The 24,188-nt window shown below is 42.8% G+C and overlaps 3 protein-coding genes across 9 annotated transcripts in view; 1 reads left to right on the top strand and 2 right to left on the bottom strand.

The window, feature by feature from the left end:
- The window catches only part of bmerb1 (bMERB domain containing 1), a 9,349-nt gene extending 7,325 nt beyond the window's left edge, over positions 1–2,024 (bottom strand). Inside the window, exon 1 of the mRNA XM_067372838.1 lies at positions 1,931–2,024. Coding sequence (XP_067228939.1) covers positions 1,931–2,024 — 94 coding nt within the window. The remainder of the gene's footprint in view (positions 1–1,930) is intronic.
- Positions 2,025–3,318: 1,294 nt separating this feature from the next.
- On the bottom strand, positions 3,319–13,924 carry LOC137010655 (mpv17-like protein). Of its 2 annotated transcripts, XM_067372836.1 has the most exons (4): positions 13,516–13,924; positions 13,370–13,440; positions 13,173–13,202; positions 3,319–4,088 (listed from the first exon to the last, which is right to left on the bottom strand). In XM_067372836.1, exons 1-4 carry the CDS (start codon positions 13,817–13,819, stop codon positions 3,903–3,905), a joined length of 591 nt encoding a protein of 196 aa, XP_067228937.1. In that variant the 5' UTR covers positions 13,820–13,924; the 3' UTR covers positions 3,319–3,902. The 2 variants fall into 2 exon arrangements, with proteins under 2 accessions (XP_067228937.1, XP_067228938.1); XM_067372837.1 differs by lacking the exon at positions 13,173–13,202.
- Positions 4,002–24,188, top strand: part of LOC137010654 (methyl-CpG-binding domain protein 5-like) — a 35,391-nt gene continuing 15,204 nt past the window's right edge. For 3 of the 6 annotated variants that reach the window (XM_067372832.1, XM_067372835.1, XM_067372833.1), the window contains exons 1-3: positions 14,899–15,176; positions 17,302–18,490; positions 21,384–21,486. In XM_067372832.1, coding sequence (XP_067228933.1) covers positions 18,384–18,490; positions 21,384–21,486 — 210 coding nt within the window. In that variant the 5' untranslated portion in view covers positions 14,899–15,176; positions 17,302–18,383. Of the gene's footprint in view, positions 4,115–14,898; positions 15,177–17,301; positions 18,491–21,383; positions 21,487–24,188 lie in introns of those variants that run through there. The other 3 variants (XM_067372830.1, XM_067372831.1, XM_067372829.1) reach the window with 3 other exon arrangements.

Genomic DNA, 24,188 nt, shown 5'->3' with positions numbered 1-24,188 from the left:
AAGCTTTCTCAGGACCATTGCATTGAAAAATCTGTGCCATATATCACTGCTGTAGTGCTGTTGAAACAGTAGCCCCCAAAAAACAACTTAAAAATGCCTTAAAGTACACTGTAAAACCCAATAAGTTCAGAATACTCAAAATTATTGTAGACACAGATTACCTCAACTGATTCTAAACTACCAAATGTGCCTATAACATACATTCCTACGTAACAATGTAACAATATTTGCATAATGCCAGAATTTGGTCTTCATTTGCTGCCGACGAACAACGTCTACTTTGCCCCGCCCTCAAACACTGTAGTAGAGGCTGAGACTGGAAGAGTTTGGTTTGTGTTGATCATGTCGAGAAGATGCTGTTTTCTGCTGCCAAAGCAAATCCACTTTGATGAGATTGATACGGTAAAACCGACGCCATCATTACTTTTCATATCACAGTGTATCAAGTGCTGAGGATTGAGAAAGAGCTGAAATTCAGGTATGCTAATGAGCATTTGGTTTCCAACCAATCACAACAGAATGGGCCATCTGACTAATCAGAGAGCAGCTCTCCGAACAGAGGGGTTTAGAGAGGCTGAATTCTTGATCGAACAGTTTCAGACACTTTGAGAAAAGAGCTGATGCTGCAATGGATATTATAAGAAAATTAAAGTGTTTTTTTTAATCTTGGATGCATGTAAACCTGTTGTAGGAGACTCCAAAACAAAATTAGGAACCTTTAAAAATAGCATAATAGGGGCATTTAATGTCACAGCATTAGATACAAAATATCAATTATATTGCAAATCTTTTCTCTTCACTATCATCACTTATCTTTCTTGCTTTCACTGTTTTTGAATCAGCTGGTGTTTTGTTGATTTTTATTGAATGTAAGTCAGTTCTGCTCAAGTCATTCGAAAGCTTAAACACTTGGAAAAACTGTTTTGAAATTGCGTTACCACAGAAATGGTAAATTTTAGCAGCTGAATTTTTGTGATGGACAGGCTTATTTGTCATGTATCACAACTATTCAGTGTTTACTCTAATCTTACAGTTTTGTAGGTAGTGTTCAACATGAATAGTGCCCCAAAGTTGTCATTTTTTGGTGAATTTCTTATCACCTGCTCATATAATTCTCAGGTGTAATGAAGGTAAACCGATTTGGCTCATTGACAGACAGCTTGAGGTTGACTTAGCTTAATAATAATTACTAAAATGAGTAATAAAAGAACAGAAATATTATTAAATTAAATCTTACATTTAGAACTCCATTAATTTCCACCACAAGATGTTATTAAACACAACATTTGTAATATTTTAATATTATTGAGAAATGTTATTGTCTACAATTTTTATTCATTTTCATTTCAGTTTTAGTTTTTTAGACTATATTACAAGTTAAACTAAATTAAAATGAGAAATGTTGCTTTGGCAACCAGCTGAAATAAGTTAAAGTTTTTAATATTTTATTTTGTTAATGTTTATATATATATATATATTAGTTTTACTTAACTGTCATAATTATGACAGACTATGAAATTAAAGGGTTAAATATAAACAAACAAACTGGTGACCCTTAAAAACACGAGGTCATCAGTGTTGTTGAAAACTGATTTTTTTTTCTGATTTGTTACAAATGAATGACACTAAAATCATAACTGATAACATCAGCAGTAATATCACCAATATCTGTTAACAACACTGCAATCATATCTAATAATAAACCTAATATCGCACTGACAATAACACAAATATCATGTCTGACTGAAATAATATCTGAAACACTATTGCACGTCTGATAATAATATTGAAATCACATTTCTATCTAATAAATAATGAACACTATCACATGGACAATAACACTGTCACGTCTGGTAATGACAGCGAAACCATATCCGATAATAAGACTAATATGATATCTGATAATAATAACATGGAAATCTGAAGTGACTATCACCTTTGTCTCTACTCCGGTTTGTCTCGTGCATCGCGCCGTATGTTTTCATCATCCCGTCGCTCTCAGAAATGGCTTTCTTTAATTCCATAATAAATGCTGATGTCACAGATCTTAGATTTATTTTATTTTGTCGCTCTGTCGTCGCTGCAATCACGCTGATCTGCGCTCATCCGCGGAACCGAACAACATCTTGACAGAATGAAGCTCCGTGACGTCACCGTGATGAGGGATGCAGAGCGCATGCGCACAAGGGATGACAGCCTGACACGAAAAAGTGGACTGTTCTCTGCATTAACATAGATACCAATGGCATTATTTAAGTAAACACACAAAATAGCCTATAGTAAGAGTGTTAAGACAGCTTTTTTTCCTCGGCCCGCACTGTTCTTTTTGTCAACATGTGCTTAAAAGAAGTTCTACATTTAAAACTCGTTTCGGCCCCACGTTCTGTTCCGTTCCAGCTAACATGGAATGTTCTAAGAACTTTCTGGCAAGGTTGAACAAACGTTCTTCCAGTAACTATAATAGAACGTTCGTTTGTTCAAAGTTATCTAGCACAAAAACGTTATTTATAGCCTACATCGTTTTTTTTTTTTTCAGAAATGTTTTAGATAGACGTTCGTCTAACATTTTTTTTTAAATGTTACTACTCGTTTCAGAACGTTCAGAGAACATTAAAAAGTAACATTCCCATAATGTTTGAAGAATGATATCTAAAATGGAATATTCCCTTAACGTTTGCATAACTAAGAAAAAAAAAGTTTTAAAAACTGAATTATTTGAACGTCCAGAGAACATGCAGAAATAACGTTTTCATCTCAGCAAACCGTTCTTAAAACTTATTTTTATTAGCTGTGGTTTCGTTGTGTAGCATCCATTTGCTTTGAACGTGAACGGCTCTTTCACAAGCTGAGAAAGTTTATGGATGTTTTCTTTGTCACAAAGTTGGGAAAATGAGTCAATTTCAGCACTACAGAATACATTTATTTGACAATCTAGCAAAACTAGTTAACACCACATTTCTATAGCATTCATTAATGCTGTGAGTATCAATCATGAACATTACAGTAGGAATAATTCTTTGCAATCTAAGTTAAAATATAAAAAAGCTAATTAGTGCTGTTTATTAATATTTAACTAATGTTAATATATATCACCTTAGTGTAAAGTTATACTCAAACACCAACACACAGTGTTGAACAGTATACAAATTATTTATTATATAAAATGTCTGTTAATTCAGAACACATCTGTTAACATAGAAATTACATTACATATAGAATAGTTAATAATTTATATTCACCATATATGAATTATTTATTTGAATAAAAAACAGATTATGGTGTTCAAAATATTTACAGTTTGCTAAACAAGCACCATCGCATACAACAATATGTAAAACCTGTTAAATATAGTTTAATCATTTCATTCCACTAAACTTGCCATAGACTGACAATTGGTGTGCAAAACAAAAAAGTGCATTAAAATGGATGAAAGCAAAAGACTTATATAGGAAGTAGTTATAGGAAAAATCTCAATGAGCATTCATTTATAGTAACCTTTAATGCAACCGGGTCCAGCAGGCCTTAAATTAATCCTGAAATTAATTTCCACAAAGAAAAATGTGCAAAATACTAATTAAACCCCAGTCAAACACAAATACAAATAAATATTAGTAAAATAACTAAATGTTCCAGGAACAGTGTGTGAACGACAGAATCAAAAATGGAGACAAACAAAACCAAAATAATAGGAATAATAAAATATAACTGTTTTAACTTAAAAAGGCAACCTCAAAAAAAGAGGAAAAGTGAATCTGCAGCAAGTTTGGACTGGTCACAAATAATCTCCATTGATTTTCCAAATGTGACAGTGTTTCTGCTTCTAACACTGCAGAAACAGAATGAATGAATAGAACACAAATATGAACTGTAGGAACATCGCAAAACCCTTTCCTCGCTGAGCTTCATTCAACCCTCTTCTTCTTCCGTTGCTCTGGTTTGCGCTCTACGCCACGAATCCAGTCCAGAGCTGCCGTCATGGTTCCATCTCCGCTCTGGTGGGAAAAGCAGAGGAACGTAGCCCAGATGAATCCACAGCAGCCGGTGAACGCAGTGCGGATCAGTGGCGGAACCAGGATGAAATTCAGGAACTATGAGCCATGAAGAGCACTGACATGTGAGAAGAACACACACAAACTGTCCCTACTCTCAGAGAAAAAGGTACAAAAGCTGTTACCGGGGCAGTTCCCTTACACTATTTGTACCTTATTTTCCCCTAAGGGTGAATGTATAAGCAGGGCCGTAACCACCATTAAAGGGTTAGTTCACCCAAAAATTAATGACTCACCCTCATGTCGTTCCAAACTCGTAAGAACTTTGTTCATCTTCGGAACACAGTTTAAGATATTTTAGATTTAGTCCGAGAGCTTTCTGTCCCTCCATTGAAAGTGTATGTACGGTAGACTGTCCATGTCCAGAAAGGTAATAAAAACATCATCAAAGTAGTCCATGTGACATCAGTGGGTTAGTTAGAATTTTTTGAAGCATCGAAAATACATTTTGGTCCAAAAATAACAAAAACTATGACTTTATTCAGCATTGTCTTCTCTTCCAGAATCCTTTCCATTGAATTGATTCCATTGAATCCTTTCATCTGTCGCCGTTGGTAATGCACTTTTACGTTGTTGTTTTTGGCGATTAGGACATCTGCGATATGCACACTTACGCACCATTTTAAAAAATATAGCAATACCAAAATACAAACAATGTAGAATAGCTTAAATACAGCGTACGTCTCCCTCAGACTGTAAACAAAGCTCGGGCGCACCGGATAACACGTCAGCAGCGTCACTGCGGAGTCGTGAATCAGACCCGGAAGAGAATACAATGCTGAATAAAGTCATAGTTTTTGTTATTTTTGGACCAAAATGTATTTTCGATGCTTCAAAAACTTCTAACTAACCCATTGACGTCACATGGACTACTTTGATGATGTTTTTATTACCTTTCTGGACATGGACAGTCTACCGTACATACACTTTCAATGGAGTGACCGAAGATGAACAGAGGTCTTAACGGGTTTGGAACGACATGAGGGTGTGTCATTAATGACATAATTTTCATTTTTGGGTGAACTAACCCTTTAAGAGGCAAAAGTTGTTAGGATGACAAAAAGTTTTAAAAGTTAAATTTTCAGGCTGCTCTGCATCAGCGGTCTAACAGCGCTCATCAATGTCAAAATGATTGAAATGGCCAATCAAATCAAAGAAGGCAGTGCTTACTGTTCACAGAAGATGAGAGCGAATGCCATTATTTACATGATTTAAGTAATTCTGTTTTCGACATATTAGACATACTAATTGTGTTGAATAATATATCTAAATATTATGATAACTAATTGAGTGAATGTGTGCATATTTTAAAATAAAGTATTATTTGCAAATAGCTTAAATACTTCACAACTACAATTAGAATTATTTATTTTTCTTTATTCCCTTAAAGGTGCAGTAAGTGAATTCTGAGAAAAGATGTTGAAAGTGGATCTGGGGGACTACTGTCTTGCATAAGGCTTGTTCGAGATGCATCGACGCTGCGCAGACCGATCGGCATATGACATTAAAGTACTGCAAGAGCGATTGGAAAGCATAAGGAGTTGTATGGTCTTCAAACACTCTCACAGTACTTTGATGTAATATGCCGTTGCTGATAGGTCTGTGCAGCACCGATGCATCCCGAACAAGCCTATTGATAGTTTTCAGTCACGTGACTGTCGCGGAGCCCTGGAGGGCAAAACAGCCAAATACCTGCAGCAAAAGCCTGTCAATTTTCCATCTTAAAAACAAAAATATGTAAACAAGATGCAAGTTTTGGGCACTTGTGATCCATATAGAGCACCTGCAGTGATTTCAATCAATAAAAACAGCGGGACGATTTTTTTTAATAAAGCTAACGTGAAAAACACAGGGGTGGGTTGTACCAATAAGGATTAAATTAAGCAAAGTTTAACAATGGGTTTCGAGTTGTGTTGCACCACTTAATTTTAAACACAGATTAACCACACAGAAAGACCGTCAGAATGAAAGGGCTGATCAAGCGGGATAGGTGGAGGGTGAACTGACTCCAGACAAAAGAATCCTTAGTGCAACCCACCCTTAAAGTGCCTTAATGTACTAAAACACTGATATTAAAAGATCAAATTCAGTTGAATTCTTTTTGATGATGCATACTATATACAGGCGAGCAGACGAGCCCATAATATGAATGCAACGCATTTTCTTTATAATGGTTTCCGATGGAAAAAACGCTTAACGAGAAACCTCGTGTTGCATTAATATTCTGTGTTCAATTGTTTGCCTGTACAAAGTATGCATAATCAATAAGGTGTACATTGAATTTGGTCTGTTAATATTACTGTCTTACTACATTACCTGGTAAAAATGACTGGCAGGCAATGGAAGAAAGCCTTGTTTCCCTCAGGGCGTGACGTCACGTGAAAACTATCAATAGTGTTTGTAAATTTGGGGGTGGAGGTATAGGTATAGGTCCTTTTGGGTATAGAGCTTGGCAAACTACGTCACTGCGCGTTGCATTCTGGGTAGTCGCCGCCATGTTTTAGGTCACGCTCAGGAGCGTACAATGACAATAAATAGAACTCACCAGATGAAAAAACGACGTTAATTACGTAAAATTTTTTAAAGAGCTGCTTGTACTTGCTGAGAATAAATGGACTAATATTTTAATCTCTTGTGTTCATTCGATCGCTCAGTCGTGTGGCCAGGACACGATATACACACACATAGAAATCATACTGACGCCTTCTATCGGACCACACACAGGACCAAAGTGATTTCTTTATTGCAGTTTTTAATAATTAAGTGGCACCGATATATCTGCCAGATAAAATAATAAACACAATATAGATTGAGCTCAGCCAGCATATCGTACTCGGTTACTAACGTAACCTCGGTTCCCTGAGATACGGAACGAGTACTGCGTATGGGGAAAGGTCTCCCTTTTTCCCCGCTGCTGAAGCCTTTTTCAATAACGCAGTGTAACTGCACCGTCATTGGTTCACTCATAGACAAGTTGTTGAACCAATGACGGCGCGGCATAGCTGCGCGGCCTATGGCGACAAAGCGCGCGAATATTCCCGCCGAAATGGGCGGGGTTAAGGGCTATATAAGCAGGCGTTTCGCCATAGGATTTCAGTGTCATTCGACTGAAGCGACGACCCTGAGCCGCAGCCTCGTGGCACGGCAAGTATCACAGTACTCGTTCCGTATCTCAGGGAACCGAGGTTACGTTAGTAACTGAGTACGTTCCCTTTCGATACTTCACTCGTACTGCGTATGGGGAACGAATTCAACCACGCCGTGCCACGGCTGGGAACGATATAGCTTGAAGCTTGGACACCTGAGAGGGGGCCCAAGAGACAAGCGAGAGGGCAAGCCCTTACCGAACCCTTGCGTTACACTTAGAGGAAATTTATTTCCATGATAGCGTGAGGCGGAGCTCATCTGAGGCCGCTAATCACACTGAAAGGACTCGAGCCTGTAAGGTCGGGACATCGAGATGGTAAAACCTGACAAAGGTGGACGGCGAAGACCAGCCGGCCGCCACACAGATGTCTTGGATGGAAACTCCGTTGGACCAAGCCCATGAGGAGGCCATCCCTCTAGTGGAGTGGGCTCTGACTCCTATGGGGCATTTGGCTCCCAGTGAGGAGTAGCACAGCGTAATAGCGTCCACTATCCAACGAGAAATGCGCTGTTTTGAGACCGGAGATCCTTTGGTGCGGCCTCCAAAACAGACAAAGAGCTGATCTGACTGTCTGAAAGACTGCGATCGCTCTATGTAGGTCCTCAATGCCCTGACAGGGCAGAGTAACTCCAGCCCTTGCTCTTCCGTCGAAGGGGGCAGAGCAGAGAGCGAGATGACCTGAGCTCTAAACGGCGTTGAGAGCACCTTAGGGACGTAGCCATGCCTGGGTTTCAGAACGACCTTAGAGTCTCCAGGCCCGAATTCGAGGCATGCAGGGCTCACAGAGAGGGCCTGCAAATCGCCAACACGCTTAACCGAGGCCAGTGCTAACAGCAAGGCGGTTTTTAGCGTCAATGGCCTGAGGTCGACTGAGCCCATTGGTTCAAATGGGGCTCCTTTTAAGGCCCTGAGGACCAAAGACAGGTCCCAGGAGGGAACGGTGAGGGGGCGAGGGGGATTCAATCGCCTAGCGCCCCTCAGGAAACGGATGACAAGTCCGTTTCGTCCCACTGATTGGCCAGCAATAGGAGCATGGAACGCTGCAATGGCTGCTACGTAAACCTTGAGCGTGGAAGGGGTGCGCCCCATTTCCAAGCGTTCTTGGAGGAAAGACAGTATAGAAGATACGTCACTCTCCATTGGGTCTATGTTGCGTGACGAACACCAGTCAGCAAAGACCGACCATTTCTGGTCGTAGAGGCGTCTCGTGGACGGCGCTCTAGCCTGAGAAATGGTATTTAGGACGTCCCTGGGGAGGTTAGTAGGCTCCCATCGAGGGACCAGAGGTGCAGAGCCCAGAGCTCCGGCTGTGGGTGCCAGATTGCCCTGTTCGCCTGAGAGAGGAGGTCCCGTCTCAGGGGGATCGGCCACGGGGCTCTCAGAGAGAGCTTGAACAGCTCCGAGGACCAAATCTGGTTCCTCCAGAGCGGGGCCACTAGAAGGACTCTGTGTTGGTCTTCTCTGATGCGCCTGATGACCTGAGGGATCAGGGCGATCGGAGGAAAAGCGTAAAGGAGCGTGCTGGGCCATGAATGGGCCAGAGCGTCGACCTCCTTCGAGAAAAATGTTGGGCAATGAGAGTTGTCTTCTGAGGCGAAGAGGTCTATCTTTGCCTTCCCGAAGAGCTCCCAAATCCTGAGGACAACCTGGGGATGGAGCGTCCACTCGTCGGAGGGGACGTTGCTCCGTGACAGCATATCTGCACCCAGATTGTTCCTGCCAGGAACATGAGTCGCTCTGAGCGACTGAAGCCTCGGAAGAGCCCATTCCAGTAGACGTTTCGCCAGAGCGCATAAGCGGCTGGACGAGAGACCGCCCTGGTGGTTTAAATATGACACCACTGTCATACTGTCCGATTGGACTAGAACGTGACGCCCTGTCAAATGAGCCTGAAAGAACTGAAGGGCCTTCATCACTGCTAGCATCTCTAGACAGTTGATGTGCAGAAGGCTTTCCTCTTGGCTCCATGAGCCGAAGGCCGGTCTGCCGTCGCACACAGCGCCCCAACCCGAGTTGGAGGCGTCTGTTGCTAGCACCGTCCTTCGTGAGACCGCCTGTAAGGGCACTCCGCGCTTGAACCATACAGGGTTCGTCCAAGGTTTCAGGGCTAGAAGACAGGCCTGATTGACCTTGAGGCGAAGGCGGCCGTGCCGCCAAGCGCTGGGAGGAACCCGGAACTTCAACCAGTACTGAAGAGGCCGCATCCGAAGAAGGCCGAGCTGTAGTACCGGAGAGGCGGAAGCCATTAGCCCTAGCAGCCTCTGAAAAAACTTCAGAGGGAGGCAGGCTCTGTTCTTGACTGAGGCTGTGAGCTGCTGAATCGTCAGAGCGCGCTCTGGCGAGACTACTGCCGTGATATGGACTGAGTCGAAAACTGCTCCCAGAAACGATATTCGTTGAGTGGGGCACAGCAAGCTCTTGGTTGCGTTGACCCTGAGACCCAGGCATTGTAAATGGCTGAGGAGCACGGATCTGTGGTGTTCCAGCTCGACTCGCGAACGGGCTAGAATGAGCCAGTCGTCGAGATAATTCAGGACTCGGATTCCCGCCTGTCTGAGAGGGGAAAGTGCCGCGTCCATGCACTTGGTGAAAGTGCGAGGAGCCAGAGACAGCCCGAAGGGCAGGACCGTATATTGGTATGTCACTCCCTCGTATGTGAATCTCAAGAATCGTCTGTGACGAGGGGCTATCTGGATGTGAAAATACGCATCCTTCAGGTCCAGCGAGCAGAACCAGTCCTCGGGGCAGATGTGCGCGAGGATCTGTTTCAGTGTCAGCATTTTGAACTTCCGTCTCATGAGGGAATGATTCAAAAGTCTGAGATCCAGGATGGGTCTGAGACCACCATCTTTCTTGGGGACCAGAAAATAGCGGCTGTAGAAGCCTGACTCGCTTTCCGCGGGGGGAACTATTTCCACAGCTCCTTTTCTTTGCAACGTCATGACTTCGGCTCGGAGGACATGGGCGTCGTCCGGATTGACCAAAGTTTGAAGCACCCCGCCGAAGCGAGGGGGCCGGCGTGCAAACTGGAGCGAGTAACCCTGAGTTACGATCCCCATGACCCAATCTGACACATCAGGGATGGCCTGCCAAGCCTCGGCCCGAGTGGCAAGGGGTTGAATGATATCGTGTGACAGACCGCCGCTGAGGGGGTTGTACACCGAGAGTAGCGGAAGAGGAAATTTGCTCTCTTTTAGATGATATAAAAATTTGTTCGCCGTGAAAACGGCGTTTGGAGTGGGCGCAACAGTTGTGGGCCCAGTTGTCACTTGAAACATGTTTCCCACGCCCGGATTTAAACGAGGCGGAGGGGAAAGTGTTCGTGGGAGCTTTTGGGGTGGTCCAGTCGTGACGGGACGATTCCCCATCCTCTTCCTTCCTGGCAGATCAGGATGACTTCGGAGGCACCGGGTCCAGCACAATCTTGGGCCGGGGTCCCTGGCGTCTCGGGAAGGGATGGCGCTTGGCAGAGCGCGAGCGCTGGCGTTGCTCCTTAGGTGGCGCTGACTGCGGTGCTGCAGGTGGAGCGGGCTTGTGCTGCTGAGCCGACGCAGTCCTGGGGCGGCTGGAAGCAGAGCTGGAGCGCTTGGGCAGGAAATGTCTCATGGCCTGAGACGATTTCTGTGCCGCTGTGAAGCGTTCAGTGAAGCCATCCACTGCAGGGCCGAAGAGACCAGAGGGAGAGACCGGGGCGTCTAAGAAGGCCGTCTTGTCATTGTCCTTGATCTCCGTCAAGTTAAGCCACAGGTGGCGCTCCAACACTACCAGGCTGGCCATGGAACGGCCGATGGCCTGAGCCGTAGCCTTCGTGGCTCGCAGGGCAAGGTCAGTAGCGCTGCGAAGGTCCTTGAAAGCCGGCGCGTCAATCCCAGACTCGTCCAGAGAGCGGAGGAGTTTGGCCTGGAAGACTTGGAATATGGCCATGGAGTGTAGCGCAGAAGCGGCCTGTCCTGCCGAAGTGTAAGCTCGACCAGCTAAGGTGGAAGTAGTCCGGCAGGGCTTGGAAGGGAGTGACCTCTTAGCTTTCCATCCCACAGCCGCGGGAGGGCAGAGGTGAGCAGCCACTGCTTCGTCAAGGGGTGGCAGGTGCTCGTATCCCTTTTCCTCGGCGCCGTCGACGGCAGTGAGGGCGGAGCGGTGCGTGGTATGAAGGCGGGCGGAGTACGGAGCGCGCCACGACTTCGTCAGCTCCTCGTGGACCTCGGGAAAAAAGGGCGCTGCTCGCTGGCGAGGGGCTTGGCGGCGGCCAGGCAGGAACCACTCGTCAAGGCGACTGCGCGACGGCTCCTCAGGTGGGGCCCAGTCGAGGTCCAGCTCTTCTACGGCTCTGGATAGGATGCGGAGGAGCTCGGCATCCATGCCCTGGCCATGTTCAATGGGCTCCAAGGGAGGCGGGGGGGCGGGATCGTCCGATTCGCCAGCCCACACTTCTGCTTCGGAAGCCGCAAGAGACATGGAGTCGTCTTGCTCGTCGTCTGTTCCACCGAATGAGACAAGGTCACTCGCTTCCGCAGAGGGACGCTGCTCAGGCCGAGAGAACAGGACGGGAGAGGGTTCCCTCGGGGGAGAGGGCGAGGCACGCGGGAACTGGGCCGGCGTGAGCTCGCCTATCTCCTGGCGCTGGGTCGCTCTGCCCCGCTGTCTCTTCCTAGCCGGCTCGCGGTAGGAAGGAGACGGGAGGGCGCGAGCGGCGAGATCACCCTCTGTGAAGAAGGCGACCCGCGAGCGCAGGGAACTGAGACTCATGCACTCGCAGTGCGGGCATGAGTCCCCAGCGAGCGCGCCGTCTGCATGGGGCTTGCCCAGGCAAGCGACGCACTCGCTGTGACCATCACCGTCGTGCAGGGGGGCCCTGCACGTGCCACACGAGTGGCGGGGCATCTGAGAAGACGCCGTTGCCGTGAAAACGGCACTTGGGTGGCTCTTTTAGAGCGGCGAGGGCCGCGGAAGCTCTAGAAGCGGTGAAAACCGCTGAAATACGCTCTTTTAGAGCGGCGTTAAGCCGCGGTGAAGCTCTCAAGACGGCGCGCCGGATGGCGGCAGGGGACACACAGGAAGTGGCCGGGAGCGGGAAGCGGGAGGCGGCGACTCGGCGACGGCGCTGACGCTGCAGTCGGAGAGGGCGCCGGCGCTGTCCTCAGTCCGGCGAGTCCAGGCGAGTCCGCTGTGGGAGCCTCTTCAGACGGCGGCGAGAGCAGTCAGGAAGGCGGCGAGCTTCTCGGCTTCAGGCGGAGATCAGCGAGGAGATGATGAGGTCGTCGCTGAAGGAGAAAACACTGAAATCCTATGGCGAAACGCCTGCTTATATAGCCCTTAACCCCGCCCATTTCGGCGGGAATATTCGCGCGCTATGTCGCCATAGGCCGCGCAGCTATGCCGCGCCGTCATTGGTTCAACAACTTGTCTATGAGTGAACCAATGACGGTGCAGTTACACTGCGTTATTGAAAAAGGCTTCAGCAGCGGGGAAAAAGGGAGACCTTTCCCCATACGCAGTACGAGTGAAGTATCGAAAGGGAACATCATATCGCCCTTATTTCTTCATGTTGAAGCATTAAGGGATAACATAACAGCATGACCATCTGTAATGCAGATCTGAAATGAATTATATTGTGGAGTCGCTACACCAAAAAAATATTTTTATAATGTCCCGAAAATGGGACAAAATGGCGCTCCATTTCACATCCGTTTTCCACGCTTGTCAGTATATGCAGATAGTACATAACACAGCCAGCGTTCACCATTCTAATATGTTTTTAACTGTATAATATAAATTTTAACATCTTCCTCCACTATTTCCCAGTCTCTACTGTACTGTCCGTAACCTAAAGTCCCAGAATGCAATGCGTTGCTGACGTCACGCTCCCAGACTCTATAGGGGCGTGTTTGTTTTGGTGACTTCAAATATCAACAGCGTTTCTCAGAAATTGCTTACTGCACCTTTAAAAGGGAGAAAGTGGTGTGACTGGGATTTACCTGCATAAACGGCCAGTACGTTAGCCCGGTCTGCACAAAGAAACAAACACAAGACTGAAATATGAAGTATGTGACTTTATTCTGCTTCCTTGTAAATCTGACATGTTCCAGTAAAACTATAGATCCATAACGACACCTGCAGTGACTAACTGCTCAGAATCTGGATAAAGTGACGTTGATAGTCTGTTCAGACTCACCTTGTACGTGTTGAGGAATTTCTCCTTCCAGTCTTGCAGGATCTCATCTCTGCCCTCCATAAAGCTCACACCTGCTCAATGACATCACAACACATCTGAAGTCAACCTGCCGCGCGCCATCAAGTCTGAAAGTCACCTGTGCTCACCTGTGTAAAAGGCGCTGATGGCGAGCGGCGCGGCGAGCGTCTGGTCCAGCAGCAGCTTTCGCAGCACCATTCGCAACGAATTCCCGGGGAACCGTCGCTCCAGAAAGCGCATCCAAAAGAAATTGAAGTTGCCATGAAAACTGAACGCAACTACGGCGACGTTTCTCGTGTGAGACCAGTCCACTTGTTCTTTACGCGAGAAGAGTTGGTGGACGAAATCTCCGCCTGCGAACAGGCACCCGTACAGGGTTACATTGGTCGCCCACGGGAAGCGTCTGACAGGCTTTAACAGCGCGTCGCGCATCTCAGCTGCGTCCTTTCATTAATAATAAAAATTATCCACGAACAGTTGAGATGAAATGTGGATTGATCCTCAACGCTGCTACAATATCTATATAGTTATAAAAAAACTCTAATGTACAGTGACCGTTGACAGTCCTCAGTGGGTAGGGCAACCTACCGAACCGAGAGCGCATGCGCAGAACCACTCTATCACCCCGCCCACTGAACCGAAAGGGAGTAAATCGGGTTCCAAACGTTCTTTTTTTAATTGTTTATTGTACAAAACAAGACCGGGAACAAATAACAACGTAAACCACTAGCACCAGGATGAACACCAACTAATTAACTAACTAAATAGCAAGGTGCAAGAATCAAGACAAACGATTAGCAGACACAATACACTATTAAAATTTTTGACAAAGAGGAACACAAAGTTTGAGACCTTCTATTTTGTTTTTCTTAAAATAAATACACGCATAAACACTACCATTTCAGAAAGGATAGACCTTACCATCAACCACTTGTTCCTTATTTCTATGTGAAATAATCTTAGTTCTATTTCGAACATAATATTTTAAATAAACACTAAATCGATTGCTATATTAAAATACTTTACATTTAAATGTATGTTTTAAATTAAATAAATAAATAAGTAGAACGTATAACATATGATAACTGAGTTTTAGAGTGATTAGAATTAGAATTAATTTTATATTGGTGTAATAATGGTGTATTCATGTAATAATAACCATGATAATAACCATGAACTGTTACAATGTGTCCGTAACAGAGATCCACACATCATGTACAGTGTGTTCTACCTTCCTGAAGCCATTAATAGTACTATTAGCTACTAACTATTCATTTAAATGCATTTAACTACTGTACATATTTTATTATGTAGGACATGCAAATGAAAAGGACACTGATACAGCGGAACAAAGTTTTTTTTTTTATATTTAGCCTTTTTGCTGACCATTTACAGGTATAAATCATATTCACGAAGCATAAATGTTCTGATGAAACATTTAATAACATCCTCTGTGTGTCCCGTCATGCCCCGGTGCATTGTGGTTGCTTGTCAGGGGCGCATGCGCACAGCGGAGCTCCATCTTTCCATCCCGAGCGCAGAAGAGCAGCGGATGTGTTGATGCTTTTGGCCGTTTTGTTTTTATTTTTAAACGCCCAGAGTCGATGTGAAACAAACCCGAGCGGACTCTTCCTCCGTTATTATCCTCCTGGGAGCTTCCAGCCGACAGAAATGCGGCGTGTGGCGGGTGTTATGAGGTAGATTGAGCCGCTGCTGCTGCGCTTCGGCCGCGGCGACACATTTGAGTGTAAATCCGCTGCAAGAGTGTTTCCGGCCCGCACGCGAGCAGGTACGTGCGTGCAGTTTGTGAGTTTTTGTACGTGTGATTGTATGTTTGTTGCGCGTGTACTGTTTAGGTTACCAGTTAGCTGTGTGTGTGTGTGTGTGTATGTCTGTATGTGTGTGCGCGTGTGCGCGCGTGCGCTCGGATTCACCCGCAGCCATAATGAGCCCAGAGCTTTATCCCGAACCGAACCGAAGCGCCTGTGCTGAGCTGCGATCCGACCTCTGTGTGCGAGTCTAATGTGCTTCGCCTTCATCTCTGGCTAGCTTTAGCTTTAGCTGTGGGCCAGCAGCTCATTTATCTGCACTAGATTAGTGTTGTCATTATTAAATATAGAAATGAGTGATTGTAAATGTGATGTTTGTCGTTATACAAACACACAAGTGTTTGAGCGGGACATTACAGTTTCATCCCTGTCAGTTTGATCAGTCATCTTCAAGAGAGAATCTGTCTGATCACATCTGAAACTCACATTATTTTACTGTCAGTACAACTGTCACTCATATATCAGTGTGAATACAGTGATTACACAGTATTTACAGCTATTAATCGGTGGATAAATCTGACAACCGAAATGGGAATGACCTTATGTCATGTTAATGACAGGTAGCACCTGGAGTGTGACACACACACACACACATACATACATACACACACATACACACACACACACACACACACACACACACACACACTGACCTGATGTGTCTCATACTACACTCATGTAGTGATCAAGACGTTCTGTGTCTCTGTCATGTATGTTGTCACATGTCCTGTTGTCGGTTAACTTGTGAATATTTTTCTGTGGTTGGTGAGTTGATTACATTGTCATTTTTTATGTTGTTTTAGCAGCACACATTGTAGAAAATGACCTCTGAACTTTTTAAGGTCACTTCAGGGCATAACAGCTGGACTCTGTTGGTCCATCTCAATTTGCGTACTTGTGTACTATTCTATGCCATTACAGTGTGAGTAGTGAAAAAGTGCACTTTAAATACCCGGATGATGCAGTTAATTAACTAAAAAAAGGTGTGTGGAATTTTGGATGGTTCGTGCATTCATCTGTTGCAGCTTTACTTACATAGTGAATTATCAATGTAAAATGACAAAATAACATTATAAAATTCATACACTACACATTTGAGTGCATAGTATAGCGTATAGTGCATCATTTGGGACACAGCTTGTGTGTATAATTGCATTGTGTAATCTCTAGTCTTGATGTCATTCAGTTGCAGTGCAGATTAGCATCTGATTGCATGAAAAGGGTTTCATTCTTGTCAGAATCTTCTCTGACAGCACGTGTGCAGCTTCTGCAGGTGAGATGTGCGATTGTCATTGTCGCGTGCATGCATGCATGCGTGTGTGTGTCCAGCGTTGAGGTTTGTGTGATCTAGTCTCAGACCTGTTCACACTGCTAATGTTCAGGAGTGAATTCAGATCTGATACCCCAAAAGCCAACCCAGAATGCCCAACATCTCAGTTCTTGATTCAATCTGCCTGTTGTTTGTGCTTCAGAATAGAAAAACTTACTGTTTATAAGATAACCTGAAATTCACCCATGATTTCAACATGATCTTGAAATGTCTCTTTGTGAGCTGCGTTCAAATGTCCTTCTGAAATCAACAGAGCATTATTTACCCTTTCTGGTGTACTGGTTATCTGCATGTTTTTTATTTTATGTTTCATATAGGTGATGCTAATCTGTCACTCGCAGTCCTGACCAATCAAAGCTCACTTATCAACATGTATGTTGTTCAATAGATAATGTAAAGTTCAAAAGATTAGGATTGATACAATTTTGTAAAATGTAATTTATTCCTGTGATCAAAGCTGAATTTTCAGCAACATTACTCTTGTCTTTAGTGTCACATGATCCCTGAGAAATCATTCTAATATGCTGATTTGCTACTCAAGAAACATTTTTGATTATTATCAATGTTGAAAACAGTTGTGCTGCTTCAGATTTTAGTGTAAACCAAGGGGTAGGCAAGTTCGGTCATAGAGAGATGCTGTCCTGCTGAGTTTAGCTCCAACCTTAATCAAACACACCTGAACAAGCTAATCAAGCTCTTCAGGATTACTAAGGCTATAGGCAGCTGAATGTTTTTTTTTTTTTTTTTTTTTTCAGGGTTGGAGCTAAACTCTGCAGGACAGCGGCTCTCTAGGACCAAACTTGCCTACCCCTGGTGTAAACCATCTACACCAAAAGGCGATGACATTCTGATTACTTTAAGTGCGCTCGCGTTTTGTCACCAGGCTTATCTCTTTAAATGCTCGATCTCTATAAAGTAGAATGGATTATGATTGGCTGTCAATGTTTTTATCCTTCCTTCTCTGAAAGAGATTCCAATGGTGTAATTTATCTGTGCCGTTATCTTATAGTTGTGGTGTGGACTATTCTTTTACATTTAGAACTATTTTTAGAACTATATCTTTACCAAATGACATCTTGTTCCTTTCAGTCCTTTCGTCTTGAAGTTTTGAGAATGTGATCACAATCAAAGATTCATTGACTTACAGCAGCATTTGGGTGAAATCTTCCTTTTATAGATAATTACAGTTTTTATTATATTATATTTTGAGCAGAAACCCATCGTATCTTTTGTGTAATAAAAGTTTGAGAAGAGCATGTCGACGAAAGCTCTGATCTTGACTGTTGTAAAAACTGTTCTTCAGATATTTCCAGAAGTGTTCGGTTTATTATATTTTCTTTCTCTTTTAGGAACCATGAATTTACGTGAGCTGCACCTAAATGGTCCATGATGAGCAGCACATCTAAAGACCTACTGCAAGAACGTGACATGCGCTGTCCACTGTAAAGACGCGTCACCTGACCTGGACGGACGCCTCCGGTGCTGAGCCCGCGGGTCCCACTGCCTGCCGGGAGCTGCAACTGTTTCCATGTGTCTAGTCATTTGAGGTGCTTTTATGTCAAGATCAGAAGCGCTTTCAGACTTCTTTCTCATGGCTTTGATTGGTCAGACTCTAGCAGCGGAGTTCCTGTCTGCGTTGAGTGGCAAAGTAATGAGGCCCTTCCGTGGCTGGTCTGCGCTGTGAGCCCGTCTCACTGCGGTCTGGCCCGCAACTTCGCCCCGCTTTCAGGAAAGTTGTGCTCCGTCTTCCCTCTTCTGAGTGTCAGAATGAGACATTGTGTCGGGACAGAGAAGAGCGTGTGATCTCTCACGAGGAGTTTTGCACTGGTCCATAAAAATGAATGGAGGTAAAGAAAGGGAGTGTGGGGATGGCAGAGGGCAGCTCGCCCAGGTGCCCATTGGCTGGCAGCGAAAGGTGGAGTCCTCGGGTGTCGTTTATATCAGGTATGGCTACAGTAGTTTTACTTAATACACTTTCTTGTTATGTTTAAGATGTTTGACTGTTGCATTAGCAGGGTCCAAATGAATTTTTCATCACCTGCCAAATTGTACTGGTCATAAATATTTCTTACAAGCCGCGAATCGCTATTTTGTATCATTTTTAGGGCTGTGCGAAACAATATTTAATTACATACCTACTTGTCTGTATCATTTTTTGGAAGCCAGATTTATTGGCGATATTTGCGGGCACCATTTCTTTGCATAAAAGATATGTGACGCCGTTTGTTTTTTCTTTGTGCTTTTTTTCAACTCTTTTCGTATGGTGTACAGTTCGCAAATGTCTGTATTCGGAATGTGCCATTGTTTTTCTATGTAAACACTCGCTAGATGGACGTCTTTAACCGTTCCACTCTCATCTCACATCTTTTGCAGCATCTTGCGCATGACACGGCATTCTACATAGTGCTCAAGTTTAAAGAAGTTCAACTTTTAAATAACTTGTCTCTAGACCAGTGTCTCGTATTTTTATCCACAAAAACACGTTCTGTGTGAATTAGACCTACCTAGTTTTGCTGCAATGATAGTTTGACAGGTCTTGCATATTACCTGGCTCTGTGATGCATCATTTCTCCTGTATCCAAAATATTCCCAAACTTCGGATGTTGATTTAAAAAAAAAAAACTTTTTGGCCAAGTACTTATCCTGCCCTGAATTGATCTTCCCTGTTTCTGTGCTTTCTTCCATGTGATAACAGTAAACCCTCTCTATTCTGTTTTCTTGCGCTAGATTTAGGCGCGCATCATTCAGATTGCACACTGGCAGAAAAATCTTGCTTTCTGTGGTTTAGAAATCGTGCATGCTCATGATTTTATTAATCGCACAGCTCTAATTATTTTTATCAAAAAAAATAAATAAAAAATTGTCAATGCAACAGTGGCATTGTTTAGCTATTTGTCTATTGCATATTAGCAACAAACAGCAGGTGATTTTGTCACTTGGTGCATCATTTATTATGTCCATTTCAGTGAAACTGAAGTTTTACGTTGAGTTTTACGTGTGCAACACTACATAAAGTAGAGGGAAAGAACTGCATGTTTTGAATCGATCACGTTACTTACACCAGCAAGGCTCAAATTTGTGACCGTTCCTGATAAGTTACCAGCCAAATAGGCCTGTCGTGATTATTGATTAATCCCCTGATTGCGATTATTAGTTTTATTTGCAATTGTTTGAGATAACTGCAATAATTATGCAGTTTAAATTCCAACCACAATTTTGCCATCCAAATGAGGGACATTTAAAGGGTTAGTTCATCCAAAAATGAAAATTATGTCATTAATGACTCACCCTGATGTCGTTCCAGACTTCTTCGGAACACAGTTTAAGATATTTTAGGTTTAGTCCGAGAGCTTTCTGTCCCTCCATTGAAAGTGTATGTACGGTAGACTGTCCATGTCCAGAAAGGTAATAAAAACATCATCAAAGTAGTCCATGTGACATCAGTGGGTTAGTCAGAAGTTTTTGAAGCATCGAAAATACATTTTGGTCCAAAAATAACAAAAACTACGACTTTATTCAGCATTGTATTCTCTTCCGGGTCTGATTCACGACTCCGCAGTGACGCTGCTGACGTGTTATCCGGTGCGCCCGAGCTTTGTTTACAGTCTGAGGGAGACGTACGCTGTATTTAAGCTATTCTACATTGTTTGTATTTTGGTATTGCTATATTTTTTAAAATGGTGCGTAAGTGTGCATATCGCAGATGTCCTAATCGCCAAAACACAACAACGTAAAAGTGCATTACCAACGGCGACAGATGAAAGGATTCAGTGGAATCAATTCAATGGAAAGGATTCCAGAAGAGAATACAATGCTGAATAAAGTTATTTTTGGACCAAAATGTATTTTCGATGCTTCAAAAAACTTCTAACTAACCCACTGATGTCACATGGACTACTTTGATGATGTTTTTATTACCTTTCTGGACATGGACAGTCTACCGTACATACACATTCAATGGAGGGACAGAAAGCTCTCGGACTAAATCTAAAATATCTTAAACTTAACGGAGGTCTTACGGGTTTGGAACGACATGAGGGTGAGTCATTAATGACATAATTTTCATTTTTTGGTGAACTAACCATTTAAGCGCTCAGGAAAATGCCATTAAATAAATGATATTGTGTCTCTTTTTCAGATGTGGTAGAGAGAAACGGTAGATTTATAATCTAGCAGGGAACTAAAAATATAAACACTGTTTTAAAGCACACAAAGATAGTGAAAGGTCTAACTTCATACAAAATTATATCATTTTATTTTATATTATAAATAATACTATAAATATTATTAATTTTCACAGCAATAATGTAAATAATATGGGTCTATTTTATTTACATTTTTATAATCATTTGAATCTTATTTTCTTTAATATAATTTTTATTATATTATTTGCCATTCCAAGAGCTAGAATATTAGGCCAACACTGTAAGTGATATGAAAAAAACAGAATTAAAAAGTTAATTGCAATTAGTTGTATGACAATTAATCATCGGCTCAAAATTCATGATTGTGACTCTCCCAAAATCCGCTACTCTCATTTGGTGTGTTCCAGTTTGGACCCTGTGTGAAACATGTAATTTAATTTAGTCCTCCAGACACAAGCAATTATTTGTCAAAAATAAAGTGTCTATTTTTACTTTTATAGATTGATGTCTTTACTGTAATAGTCAAGTCACCTTTATTTCTACAACGCTTTATACAATGAAGATTGTTTCAAAGCAGCTTCACCATGATAAACAGGAAGATAACAATCAAACTTCATTAAATATGAGACACATTCAGAATTCTTCTGTAAAGCAATTGTGTAATTGGTGTGTGTGTGTGTGTGTGTGTGCAGTCCAAGTGGATCAGTGCTGTCCTGCCTCGAGCAGGTTAAGTCTTACTTGCTGACTGATGGCACCTGTAAATGTGGTCTGGAGTGTCCTCTCATCCTACCCAAGGTCAGTACTGATGTTGTAAGGCAGATGCACAACTGCCCATTTCACAAATACGATGCATGCAATCTGGACATGTTTCCAAAAGCCACATTTTACATCATCACTGATAATAGCGTTGATGTGGAGGATAAATCACTGTCCCATTTTTTTTTATTTTTTTTTATTGCAAGATCAGTATAAATACTCCACTCCATTCCTCAACCTGCATGAGTATTTCATATTTTCATTCAATGTTTGGTTGTGACCCTTGTGAACCACACATTATACAACTGACCTGAGAAACATTATACCTGAGAATATTTCTCTATGCATGTCCAATATTTGTCACCTGTTTAAAATCGGAACTAGCGATGGCTATAAATAACTCTTTTAAAAGGATAGTTCACCCAAGTTGTTCCAAACCTGTATGAATTTCTTGCTTCTGCTGAACACAAAAGAATATATTTTGAAGAATATTGGTAACAAAACATTTGGTGGGCCCTATTGACTACCATAGTATGTTTTATTCCGTCAGGGGACCCATCAGAGAAAGAAATTCATTCAGGTTTGGAACAACTTGAGGGTGATTTATGATTCATTTTGATTCACTCAGATGCTTTCACTGAATCATTTGGAGTTTAGTCAGTAAAATGGTATCAGACAAAACACATTCAAAATAAAACAAAAGTCAACTTTTTGAAAGGTATATTTAAGAAACTTAAGCTATTACTGTGTCATGAAAATACAGGGCTGTTCAGGCTAAAAGTGTTTTTAGCCACCTGTGCTCTCCCCTAAATTCTTTCATTATTTACTTACCCTCATACCATCCCTGATGTATGACATTCTTTCTTCAGAAAAACACAAACTAAGATTTTTAGGGAAAAAATCCAAAATAATTTTAAGGTCTACTGTCCTACTGTCTCGAGTTCAGCTTGACAAAGGCAAGTACCTTGTAAAGTAATGGGGAAGCACAGAAGACCATCACTTTTCACACAAGCTTCACAACTTGCTTGCGTCACAACGTCCGTCTCGAGCGCTCTTTTGACAGTAGTTGTTTGTTTTTTCCCAAGCATTAAATGAGCGGCAGCCATTCAGTGGCATTATACAGACTCAGAGTTAGATTATTTAAGAGTCTGTGATTGGATCATTATTGCAGTGATTATTATGTTTCTAGCATGTCATATGTTTGGCAACAGTTCTTAACCCTAATTGATGGGAGTGTGTAGCTTTTCATTTCTTAAACAACCATGTAGGAAGACATATCATTGCCACATTCCAGGATGACAAAGCCAAGATTCATCAAGCTCATATTGTGAAAGATTGATTGGGAGGGAGCATGAAGAATTATTTTCACATGTGAGTTCGCACCTCTGAGACCTTAAATTCATTGAAAGTCTTTGGAATGTGCTGGAATAGACTTTACAGAGTGCTCGACTCATTTTCATCGTCAATACAAGATCTTGAGCAAAAATGTATTCACCTATTGATGGAAGTAAATGTTGTGATGTTATGTACAACAAGAGGTGCATCAATTTTTGGTCAAGATCTTGAATTGACAATGCAAGAGTCAAGCACTCTGTTAAGTCTACTCCAGCACATCCGGAAGACATTTCAATGAATTTAAAGGGGGCCTATTATGCAAAATTCACTTTTATAAGGTGTTTAAACAACGATGTGTGTCCGTGTGAGAACAACCAGTCTTATAATGGTAAAAATCCACTTATTCTTTTTTTTTTTTTTTTTTATGATTCCCATGAATCAAGAACAGTCTCTTCACACGTGCTGATTCAGATTCCCCCCTACAATGATGTCACTGTAGGGAGAAGCCTCGCTCACAGCCGGTGACGATCTGCCCAATTAGCATAGACAGAGCCCTGAGTGAGAAGCAAAGAGTCAGCCATTTCTGTATCCTCACTGTAGCTGCTGGAGTTGTATATTGTCTGCCCCAAAAAGGGATTACATGTGTACTCAGTATGGCTAATGTTGCTAAAGCTACCATTGTCTCTGCCAGTTTTCACTGATGCTGTCCTCACATGCTATCAGAATTATCGTAAATACAAGTTTCCTAGTCAAAAATTGCACATGAACGCCTTTTGAAGAGGCCCATTTGAATGCGATGAGCTCGTAATCACAACTTCATTAGTGGGAATTATTAAATTTCATGTGAAGACACCGGGAGACCAGAGTTATGTCATTAATTTTATCCCACCATACTCACCATCTGCGTAATTCATAAATGCGCATTTATAATGCACAGTACAGACAGATGACTGAACATATAAAGCTGAACACTACTACTGACAGTTTCTGACATTTTCAGTGCGTGAGATTGTCCTGTTTTGTTGTTGCCGGTATGCTGGAGCATGAGCTCTTGAAGCTCTGCCCTCTTTTTGAAAGAGGGTGGGGAGCACCAGCTTATTTGCATCTTAACGGTGCATTTTTGCTCGCCCCCAAAAATATGCAATTTTAACATGCTATAAAAAATTATCTTAGGGTATTTTGAACTCAAACTTCAACACACACTCTGGGGACATCAGAGACTTTTTTTACATCTGTAAAAGGGGCATAATAGGTCCCCTTTAAGGTCTGGACTCTGAGGTGCCAGTTCATTTTAAAAAATGAATCATGCTCCCTCCCAACCATTCTTTCACAGTTTGAACCTGATGAATCTTGGCTTTGTCATCCTGGAATGTGTCCATGATGCATCTTCCTACATGGTTGTTTAA

Source organism: Chanodichthys erythropterus, chromosome 21 (genome assembly GCF_024489055.1).
Source record: "Chanodichthys erythropterus isolate Z2021 chromosome 21, ASM2448905v1, whole genome shotgun sequence".
Taxonomy (NCBI): Eukaryota; Metazoa; Chordata; class Actinopteri; order Cypriniformes; family Xenocyprididae; genus Chanodichthys; species Chanodichthys erythropterus.
This window is presented reverse-complemented; position numbering and strand designations above follow the sequence as displayed.